The sequence below is a fragment of the Arachis ipaensis genome, chromosome B6 (genome assembly GCF_059453495.1).
Source record: "Arachis ipaensis isolate K30076 ecotype BB chromosome B6, ASM5945349v1, whole genome shotgun sequence".
NCBI classification, from domain to species: Eukaryota; Viridiplantae; Streptophyta; class Magnoliopsida; order Fabales; family Fabaceae; genus Arachis; species Arachis ipaensis.
The window spans coordinates 112,021,933-112,033,008 of NC_142441.1; the positions used below are offsets into that span (position 1 = coordinate 112,021,933).

General features: G+C 33.5%; 1 protein-coding gene across 2 annotated transcripts; it reads right to left on the reverse strand.

Annotated features, from left to right (window-relative positions):
- Nucleotides 1-1,859: 1,859 nt before the first annotated feature.
- On the reverse strand, nucleotides 1,860-10,712 carry DPE2 (disproportionating enzyme 2). Of its 2 annotated transcripts, none has more exons than XM_016306351.3 (23): nucleotides 10,154-10,712; nucleotides 9,420-9,806; nucleotides 8,432-8,552; nucleotides 8,266-8,324; nucleotides 7,999-8,126; nucleotides 7,765-7,891; nucleotides 7,488-7,684; nucleotides 7,029-7,107; nucleotides 6,883-6,921; nucleotides 6,162-6,281; nucleotides 5,893-5,994; nucleotides 5,705-5,788; nucleotides 5,377-5,619; nucleotides 5,152-5,277; nucleotides 4,971-5,045; nucleotides 4,758-4,829; nucleotides 4,134-4,253; nucleotides 3,616-3,713; nucleotides 3,324-3,483; nucleotides 3,125-3,223; nucleotides 2,596-2,793; nucleotides 2,388-2,481; nucleotides 1,860-2,293 (listed from the first exon to the last, which is right to left on the reverse strand). In XM_016306351.3, the coding sequence occupies exons 2-23, from the start codon at nucleotides 9,762-9,764 to the stop codon at nucleotides 2,100-2,102; spliced, it is 2,880 nt and encodes a 959-aa protein (XP_016161837.1). In that variant the 5' UTR covers nucleotides 9,765-9,806; nucleotides 10,154-10,712; the 3' UTR covers nucleotides 1,860-2,099. The 2 variants fall into 2 exon arrangements, with proteins under 2 accessions (XP_016161837.1, XP_016161838.1); XM_016306352.3 differs by having other exon boundaries at nucleotides 9,420-9,839; nucleotides 10,154-10,583.
- Nucleotides 10,713-11,076: the final 364 nt, after the last annotated feature.

Below are 11,076 nucleotides of genomic sequence, written 5' to 3' on the forward strand. Positions count from 1 at the left end.
ATCACGCATTTGGAAGAAACCGTGGTAGGGTTCTACGGTCTATGTGAGGATGCAAAATATGCATAAACCGTGGAAGGGGTCCAACGGTTTATGCATGCACCGAGTTCTAAATGTATTCGTTGTTATGGAAGAAGCTTTCAGTAATTGAAGTTAATTTTTACACACAAGTAACATTTTAGTGTGTATTTGGATTACAGTTTACAAACGAGAGTTTGTATAAAATTAAGGGTAAAATATATTTTTTGTCCTTAAAGTTTGCAAAAGTTTGGAAAATACTCCTAAGTTTTATTTTGTTTCAATTTTGTCCCCAAAATTTTTGATTTGCATCAAATATACCCTCGACGGCTAAATTTTTAAAAAATTGAAGACCAATCTAACAATAATACATAAAAATTATGTTTGATTTACTTGTGTTGAGGGGTTGTTATTATGAAATTGTTGTTGAATGGATCTTAAATACATCTTATTAGTTAATTTTATAATAAAATTAATATTTACTTACTAAAATAAAAATAACATATAAAAATAGACAAAATATATTTTTAAATAAAAATAAAAAAATATAAATTTTATATATATATAAAAATATTTAATCAAATATATTACATTTTTTAAGTATTAACTGAGAATGTTACTTTAGTATTTTTTACATCGTACTCTTATTCTAGTAATCTCAATAATCTTATTCTTAATATTAATTTGGAATCCAACGTTTATGATTTTATTATTATCTATAATTAATTTTTTTATTTAATTTATCTTTTTTAATAGAATCATTATTTATATATTATAAAAAATTATACTAAAACATAGTATATGAGAATTACAATTATAAAAGAGAGTACTAAAAATAAGAAAAAAATTAAATATTTATTTTGTAGTGATTGAAATAAATTGAAAAATTCTTGATGATCTTTTTTATATAGTATATTTTTAATATTTTTTTTAATATGCTATAATTTTTTACTATTATTATTATTATTATTTACAGTTAATTTTCTAGCCTAGTTACTAAGAAGAAGAAAAAGCAAAATTAGCTTGACTACTGCCAACTTAAATATTCTTGAAATCAGACTCAAAGGCCAACTAAAAAGGTATGCCTTCAACAATCCAATTATGCACTCTGAATTATTTGTCCATTTGGAATTTGGTTTCAGCATAAGGTTTCTCATGCTAATTTTCAATGCATCCATTTCTTTTCTTTCTTTGCACATGGCTAACATTGTGTCAGCAGACTGGATTTTTAGGACTTTGCGACAATAAGGTGGATGCAATTGATTTTTACACAGACTAAATCCAAAAACTTTCAAAAGAAGCTAATATTACCAAGCCTTCTTGTGCAATTTCATGTACTTCATAATTTCTTGTTTACTTGGTGGATCTATGCCATCATTGTAAACATTTAATAATACTTCTCCATTTCATAATTTGATTGCAAACTCACTCCAAGTTGGTATATATAGTGAAATTTGGTGCATGCATAAACTGTAAAAGGAGTCCAACAGTTTAAGTATATTTTGCATCCTCACAGAAACCGTAAAACCCCTACCACGGTTTCTTCTCAAATGCATAATCAACGTAAACCGTGGAACCCCTCCAACGGTTTACATATATTTTGAATCCGTGGGACTCCTTCTACGGTTTACATAGTTTTGTAAAAAATTGCATTTTCGTATTTAAACTGTAAAAGTTGTATTTTGGTAATTTTGGAACTCAAATGTTTTATTTTCATAAATTGCCCTTTGAAAGATAAAATGGTGTGAATTTTCACTAGAAGATGCGGAAATGTTTAAATCCCAATTAGGTTAGATTATTTTGGCAAGATTATTGGGCACAAATTATTTGCAGAAAATGAAAAATTCTTGAAAAGATTTTTATGATAGATACAATTAATGAGCACATATTTTAGAGTTGACATATTCTTTTTCTATTTTCTTTACAAAGAAAACATACCATTAGAAAACTGGAAACAACAGGAACCACAGCAACATGTGGATGGATCCTTATGCTTTCTTTATTGATGCAGTTTATGTAACATTATGAATTTAAATTGAGACGTGGAATAGATAAACATGAGCACCCTTTGGTGGAACTCTGTTCTATTTGGAAGGAAGACTGATCTTTTCCATGGCACTGGCAAGCCGCTCTTTGTCGGAGTTGGATCCTGATGCTGATGATGACGATACTTCAGTTTCATCCGGGGGGAAAGATCTTCCGCCCCAACGAACAAGATCTTTGATGATGGTTTTGAGCTCAGTATCCTTGTTCAAAGATTCCAGCGTGGCATGTACACCTGACAACAGTTTCCAAGCAGAACAAGATCATAATATTCCAGAAAATCAGTTTGATAATAGCATATTAGAATTAAGAGAAAGCGTAAGACATACGGTATCTCCAATAATGCTTTGGATTTGTGGGGTCATTGATTGTCTCCTCTGTCGCGGGGCGTGTAGTATATTCTTCTTTTAATGCTAGCAAGTCCTGCAGACCGGATTGCACGCGGTTGTGAAGTGAACAGAAAAAAAAACACTAAAATGGAGGAATCCAGCATTCAGGTTCTTCTTTAAACATGAGTTTTACAATCTGTTACAATACCTGGAGAGGGAAAATTGCCAACATTGATGGGGCTTCAACATGTTGCCTTATAACAAAATGTGCAACTTCTGGAGTGCATCGATCGGGTGGTAACTCATCAGACTCCACCACATTCTTGAAATAGCGCAGTCTTCTATCTTCATCTTCTTCCCACCAGGCACGCAAGGTGGAGCAGTCGTGACAAGACGGGGCGCATACCTGCACATTTCCATAGCTCAGAATCAAATGAACTTTTTGCTCCGGTTTCAAAAACTATATCAGTTCTTCAAAACACTCGACTCATAAGCATAATACAACAACGAATCTGTTTGACCAGCGTTCTGAATCACAAAACTAATAAACCTCCCAAAGGCCAACACATTTAACGTTCTGATATTTAAAGCTCAGGATGTTTGAATATAAGGTTTAAATAAAACACAACAGATAACATGAAGATGTGAAAACAGCAACATCAAAATCTTTCCAATATGAAAATTCAACCAGCAAGGCCAACAAAAATCAAGAATGATCAGTATTGCAGAAAGATTACTGTCATGTAGCTGTACTGGGAAGGAATACCAAACTCCAGACCAGGTTCATTGGGCATGCGTTGAATCCGCAACCCAACCAATCCCAGCTCTTGCATAACCTAAAACAACAAATTTTGATACAATCTCTTTAATATCTTCAGCTTAAGTTAGAACATATATATATAAGAGAGAGAGTATGAAAAAGCATAATAGACATACAGGATGGACACAAGAAGGAATAAGACCCAAATCTTCTCCACATGCCAGCATGTCTGATGAGTTCAGAAGGACGGGTAGGGTCTTCAACGCATTTTCCCTCCAAAGATTCTCTTGACGATGGAAATAGTAGTCGTAGTATAATCTTTTGAGAACATTCTTGCTGTATTACATATCAAGCAGTAAGAGCCTTTGTGAGATGATATCAAGACGAAGTCGAATTGCAAACGGAAATTTTGTACTAGATACTGAATAACAGTTGTATAACTATTTCAGTGTCAAATAACTGAGGTACCTTTTATCATCCAAATCCTTGAAGCTTGAAGTATCCTCAAGGTTGAAACGAGGATAAAATTTTCTTGGATCCTCTGGATCTTGGATAAGAACTATATTCTGCAAGCCAAAAGCCGAAAGGTCAGAACAGAATATAGGACTTTAAAGAGTGACACCAAGATGAAACAGATCATAAAACTGAAAAATATTCAAAATGTATTAACAGAAAAATCCATGTTAAAAGTTGAATACTTAGACTCTGATATGTGACTGTCTGGAATGTAAAACTTTTCAAAATAGTTAAAATGGAGTGCCACGTCATTCTAGTAAATAGTAAGGTTTTCACTTGCAGTGGAATTTGAAGAGGTTCTTAAAATAACTAAACCATATATGTTCCCCAATTGTTAAAGTCCCTTTTCATGGTCAATTTTAATCAAAATTATATTAATATTGATTAGTGCAACATTTAAATGTAAATATCGAAAAGTGAAAGAGAGACGAATTACAAAAAGGAAGGCAAATCTGTTATGCCGTTGCTACCTGTAAAAGATCAAAGAGGGTGCGCCGCAGTTTGTCTTCACTCTCTAACAAGAGGGAACTTTCAGCACAACTTTTTAGCTTGGAAACAACTTTTTTCTCTGTGTTGCAATCCTCCTTGAACTAAAATCATTTATAAATAGTAAACACTTTTTGGGCAAGACAGTTCAACATTCTGACATAAAAAAAATTTCACAACAGAATTGACAAAGAATTTAATCCTCAGAAGGACGCTTTTCATATTTCTAAACAACACATGATAAAATATCTAAACCTCTCAAATTGATGCCATCAAATCCTTCGAGTTAAATTGACTCAATTCCCTCTTGCCTCATTGACAAATAACCAATTCAATGCCCACAGCTGCACTTGCTTTCGTATGACCAAGTATTTATAAAAGCTAACTTGGCCATATTTTTAAGCAATATTATGTGAAACTTATTTTAATCATATCATTAACGTAGGATTAACAGTATCAAATCTCTGAGTATCTGTATGTGATCTAAACTCTTGTTTGCCCTATTCTCATAGGCACGTACAATTTCAATATAATTACTTACCTAACAAATTAATCTTTAAGGAGAGATGGTCATACACAAAGGAATCTATACAGAAAATGATTATCACCTCATAGCAGTTCTTCTCATATTCATTCAGAAAAGTTGTTGCAACAAATGCCCAAGCAGCTCCGAATTTTTGCTGAGTAAGAAAATGAAAATATTATAGTACAACTTGCCACAAGAAGCAAATTTACTAGACCTATAACGAAAAAACAGACAGCACCCGGAAGGTGAATCATTTGCACATAACGAAAATTAGTGTACAAGGTAGCCTACTAACCTGCAAGAGTCCCTGCCTAATGTATGGACGACTCAGGCGATTAAAGTCCCATATGCCCTCCCTTTCAAGTTCCTCCTAAAATATATATAATAAAGATGATAAATTTGACTACACTGAATGAAAATCGTTCAAAGTTAGAGCACTTCAGCAAGTGTTGACCACATTAAGAGCATAAGTATACCTGACTTAGAGGAATAGATGGTCGGAATTTTCCAACTAAACCAGTGGCAGCATGATCTGGAAGCTCCCAGATTCGAAAGAATCCCAATATGTGGTCAATCCTATAAGCTGTAAAATATTTTGCCATCTGTCAAAGATATAAGCAAAATTAATCTTCAACCTCAACACTTAAGTTGCAGAGATTATTCTCATGTTAACCATAGGAACAAGAACTCAAATGCAAAACCTGTGTCAAGCGAGCTCGCCACCAGCCATAGTTGTCTTTTGACATTTCTTCCCAATTATAAGTTGGAAAGCCCCAATTCTGGCCGTTCTTATCAAAATAATCTGGAGGTGCTCCTGTGGAAGTATTCATTCGGAACAGATTTGGATAAACCCAAGTATCAACACTGTTCCTATCAACTCCAATAGGAAGATCTCCCTTTAGAACCACTCTCCTCTTTCTCGCATATTCTGCAGCTTCAGATAACTGTTGGAATGAGTTAGATTCTTTTTGCCAAGTGCTTTGACAGCTATGAAGAAAAACTTGAATGATAGGGCTCGATTGAACTTACTTGTAAGTGTAGATGGTATTGAATATAGTATTGGAAGCAAATTATCTCATAATGCAAGCTTTCCTTTGATACAAGTTTCTCAAGCTACAAAAGTATGATACCAGAATAAATTCTCATCAAGATTATGATTATGTTGGTTTTAAGGTGGAAATTTAAATCATAAAAAAAAAGAAAAGAAGATAATGTACCTTATCTTCTGAATAATGAGCAAAACAACCCCATTGAGTGCGATCTGATGTCTCGAAAAAGTCCCGCAGGAAACAGAAGGCAGCATAGGGTTTCAACCAACCCTATTACCATGAACAACAGAACATAAAATAAATAAATAAATAAATATTGACCATGGGAATTTCACTGTGAAGGAGGAAAAATAATTGGTAAAAGAAACAAAAAGATAAGACAGATCAAAGCTCTTTTTGCAAACATATTAAGCAGTAGCATTATGCAGCGGTAAGACCTCGTTCTCTGCAAAAAACTCCTTAAAGGAACTCGAGTTAAGTATCACATCTTTCTCTAGGTCGAAAATTTTCTTGGCAATTGAGAGTTTAGCAGCCATTGTAGCCTCATAATCAACATCCTGCACAGACACATAAGGCTTAATCAACTGCAATAAAAGCCCTAATATAGTTAAAGAAAACATATCAAATAATAATGCATGTGTCAATTACAAAGTATTCATATTACGTTTAAGGTAACAGTAAAAGATGAAAATCCATAACTGTTTCTACTTTCTACTCTAAAAGGTTCCACCACTAGTTTCTCTACATTCAAGCCAGGGATAGAATCTAATAAATATTTTTTGGTCAATTAATTGTGAAAATTGAATTTTCAAAAATTGAAACATACATCCATAGGTGAAACATTGTTTCTGTCTTAAAAGAAAGGAAAAGAGAACGAAGTGAGATTGAATACTGAGAATGGTTTAGCTTTTACGACTTTGGCAACATCATCACTTCTAAAACCCGAAAAAAATATTTAAAAAAAAAAAACAGAAAAACAGCAATTACAAGCCAATTTGGAATTTTGGACATGAAGTTGTATATAAAACAACACCAATTTAAAAGAAGGAGGACACAAGGTGGGGAGATGAATTGTTTTTCCTGTGATGGTAAACTATTCCAATGGCTGTGTCAAGAGCAAGATATATTTAAATAATTAAAGATATTATATAGCATTACCTTCAAATCCAATTGTTGTTTTGCCTTCTCAATCTCTTCCTGTTTAACGGAAAAACAAAGCATTTATATTATCAGCATTTTTAAGTTGTTATCAGTTATCACTAGTTCACTACTATTCAATAGAGAACGAAATTCCAAAAAATAACCTTGATCTCCTTAGGTATGTTCTTAGAAAGTGCTTGAACTCGCAGGTACAATGGATGCAATGCAAATACTGATAGTGAACTGAAAAACAAGCACATTGTGAGATCACAACATTTAATCACAAAAACAAATATTTCATCCATCTTAGATGTGATAAAATTAATTTCAAAGACATTTAAATATGATGCATGTGGTTTGTACATTATATAAATTTAGAATCAGACAGAACATATAAATTGAGAAGTCAAGCAGATGCCACTTCAAAGTTGTACGGAGATCAAAGATGGCAGTTTGAAAATTTTCATTCCCTACATTAAGCTTTCATTTTTCTTTTTGCCAAATTTCCAGCATAAAGCAAAGTAAACAATCCATGCTTTTATAATACAGATACACTTGTTATATACAAGGTATCCATCCATGTTCAACCTCTACTATGATTTGAACATAATGTCATGTCATACCTGTATGGATAAGAATCCCACCACATCCTGTGAACTGATGTGTCATTGATAGGTAAAAGTTGAACTAAATGAAATCCGGATGCTACAGCCCAGTCTACTAGTAATTTAAGGTCAAGAAACTCTCCAACTCCGAGATCACATTCCGACCTAACAGAAAACATAGGGATCGCCACACCAGCACCACGCCAAGGTGTTTCCTGGTGACAGGAAAAAATTATATATAAAATGAATATAAAGAAAGAAAAGAGAACAACAAATTAAACTATTACCAACTTACTCGCATCATGCTATCTGAAAGACATATATATTTTGCCTCACTCCTTGAGGAGCTAATGGAGACTTCACGATTTAGGCCATTCTCTATAGAAACATTGCCAGCCCCACCATATTTGCAATATCTATACGTGGAATTTAGCTAAGGAAGAATGTAAGGTAGGATGAGAATAATAGTGGAAACAATAATGTAAGATTTTAATTGTATAGTAAATAATGAAATGTTCAAAATGGATATCTTATTGGAAAATCACTCCTTTTCATCAGACATTCAGCTTGCCACATGGATTTGCCACAATATCTGAGTTTTAATCCATTTTCAGGCTTCCACTTCCCTAACTTTTCATGGCTTCCAATCACACATATCTGCAAAATTTCAAGAGAGGTCACTAATTCATCAGAAGTGCCAATTCTTAGAGTGCGATTATGAGCAGAACCAAAAGATTATGAATTTAGAGTCCATGCAGATAAGAACATTAGCCATTTAGGAATAAAAAGATCTCACTGATGTGTCTTTCTCAATGCTTGGGCAGTTTATCCTGAACAGAATGACTATGGATTCCGCTGGTCATCAAACGTCAAAATTTATGAGTTATCAGAAGAATAATAGCACACACTTTACACACACAAAAAACCTAAGCTCAAAAAGGATGGACTGAGAAAAAAGCTACCTTCCAGCTCAAATTTACTATTGTTGGCTTCTATGGCAGCTGCCTCTTTGCTCGGATCCCAGCTTTGCCGGAAAATAACATCTCTAAAAGCACTTCGAAAAGGGATACCATCTGAGCCTGTCTGTAATTAATAAAAATACAAGAAAAGGAACTTAGCTAGACATATATATAAAAGAAGGCTTTTATCTTAACAAAAATCTATTAAATTATACCAGGGATGAGATTTAAGTTCAACTTCTAGAAGTAATTTTTGTAATAAAAAGTTTCAAGGAGCAGCTTCCGCATGGAGAACAAAAAACCAAAAAAAAAAAAAAAAAAAAAAAAAAACAGCTGAAGTCTACACCATTTAAAGTATTGCGGTGAAACTGAGCAAAATGACAGAGACAAAAAAGACCATGAATCTGCGATGAAACATCACAGACCATATGTTTGTTGTATAAAAGCATTAGAATGTGTTATATTATACACACAGTACAAAGAACACAAAAAAAAGTGTAACTAATTTATCCTTGTGACAGAAAAACCATATAATTTTCTGCAAATTGACAGCTTAAAAAGTAATATGTGCTAAATCCACCCTCCAAAAAACTCAGAAGACTGGAATTGAATAAGCACCTACTAATTACTAAATATCTTTTCATACAGCCACCTCAACACAAAGTGTCACTAGCACAAGATCGCAGATTAGGTACTAGCGCCTACAATTCGCTCATCCCAAGTAACTGAGAAATATCAACTTAAATCACAGAATCTGCACAATATGATGATTAAGGCTTAAGCACCATATTTTTAGTATGGGTATATTCTTTCAGTATTTGAATTGTCAAATAAAGTATAATACTGAAAAGGTCTGCTAGATGGCTCTACATTCTTCTTGTTTTATTAGGGAATTTTATTAGAATAGTAACACTCTGGATGTGTACTCACAAAACCAACAAAAAGGCAACCGTACAAAGAATTCCTTAGAATGGAAAGATACGGGTAGCACCTGCCAAAGATCACGGAACTCGATCTCCTGCCCACTCTGTATGCCTTCAGGGAGCGCCAATTCGCGCCTCTTTCCCATCTCAGACCGCAGAACATTTCTATTATCATCTACCACATAATATTGGTATTGGCATTGGAACCCTTTTGGCACTGTGATGCTGCCACTCCAGATGAGCTCAGCCCCTTGATGAATGGGGGTGAGCAGCACACCCTTCTTCACATTCCACGAACCGAGCACTGACACAGAACCACACACCAGCAAACTCTGACCCCAATGGGTGAAATATGGTAACTGGAAGGTTATCTTCACTGATTTGCTTCCAGAAAGCAATCCAGTATTCACCATATCTTCTCAAATGTATTTAACAGAATAGAAAATATCCAAAATCTGGCCAAAAAAAGTGTGATTATCTGTATAGAACTGTAGATGAAAGGTCAGAGAAATATAAAATGCATGGAACCCTCAAAGTATAAGCAAAATTCAAATTCCTTTTTTTTTTAAAATTAAAGTGCTTCAATTTCTGACTTCACATCTAAACTCTTCATACACATTCTTCCCCTTTGTCTAATCAAACAAATAATGGATCTCGGATACTCTATTAAACACCAAACACCCTTCGGCCAAAATTCAATAAAATTGAAGTATCACGGACAGAGAAACTCCGAATAACATGAAATGAGTTTATCAAAAATCTAATATTTACTCTGAAAATGAAATGGGTTGATGAAATTTACCAGATAAAAAGAGAGGGGCCTAATTCAATTCACCTTTTCTTCAACCACGGCAAGCCTTCTCAAGAGAACATGACAATAAATAAAATTAAAAAAGTAGAGTGAAAATGGAGTTTGTTTGATTCTGAGAGCAAATGTGGGGAAACGGAGAGATATTTTTTAATTTAAAAAAGTGTTTCAAGTGCAATTTGAGATGAATGAGACAGCCAACGGTTCAGAAATGCTGGCTCTGTGAGATTTGATATTTTATATGATTGGAGTAGTGTGTGTGTGTGATTTGTATGCGAGATATTTTTGTTAATTTTTTATGATACGATAAAATTTTGGCTGAAATGGATGGAGTGAAGTCCAATCATTGTTGCTTTCACAATCTGCAGAGTTTTAGTTCCTCGTGAATTTTCTTTTCTGGAATGATCACAAGGATATTCAGAAAGATCGCATACTTTTTATTGGGGGCGCTGATACTTGCAGCTGAAAATTAATTTTGATTTTTTTATTTTTAGTTTCTCACCGTGGCCAAGGATGAATTTATGGTGGGTACTCCAATAAAAATTTTATAATTATCTTTATGTGAATTTTTTTTTTTTACTTTTGGATGATGAATTATAGGGTTAGATTTTGATATGTAATAAAAGTGTTGCTTTTATTTAAAATATGACCAAATAAATAAATCATACTTTTTTACAAAACATCTTCATAAAAAGATATTTTTGACATCTTCATTTGAGTAGCTCCCTTAATTTATTGTGCATGAGAACCCTATTTAAAAAGGAAAAGTATAGGTAGACAATGAAAATACTAAACAATGTGAATAATAGATATATCGGATATTCAATTCACTTAAGTGTGCGGATAGTTATCCTAATATTAAGATTTAGGTGGGTAATTTATGAGTGTAGTGTGTTTTTACTTTATTGGGCCAATTT

What these genes read in the sequence shown, in the direction of transcription:
- DPE2 (XM_016306351.3), bottom strand. Translation starts at nt 9,764, where the DNA reads ATGGTGAATACTGGATTGCTTTCTGGAAGCAAATCAGTGAAGATAACC. An exon ending in TAGTAAATTTGAGCTGGAAG is followed by an intron (nt 8,325 to 8,431) that starts GTAGCTTTTTTC and finishes TTTGATGACCAG; the next exon opens with CGGAATCCATAGTCATTCTG. An exon ending in AGGAGTGATTTTCCAATAAG is followed by an intron (nt 7,892 to 7,998) that starts ATATCCATTTTG and finishes GCTAAATTCCAC; the next exon opens with GTATAGATATTGCAAATATG.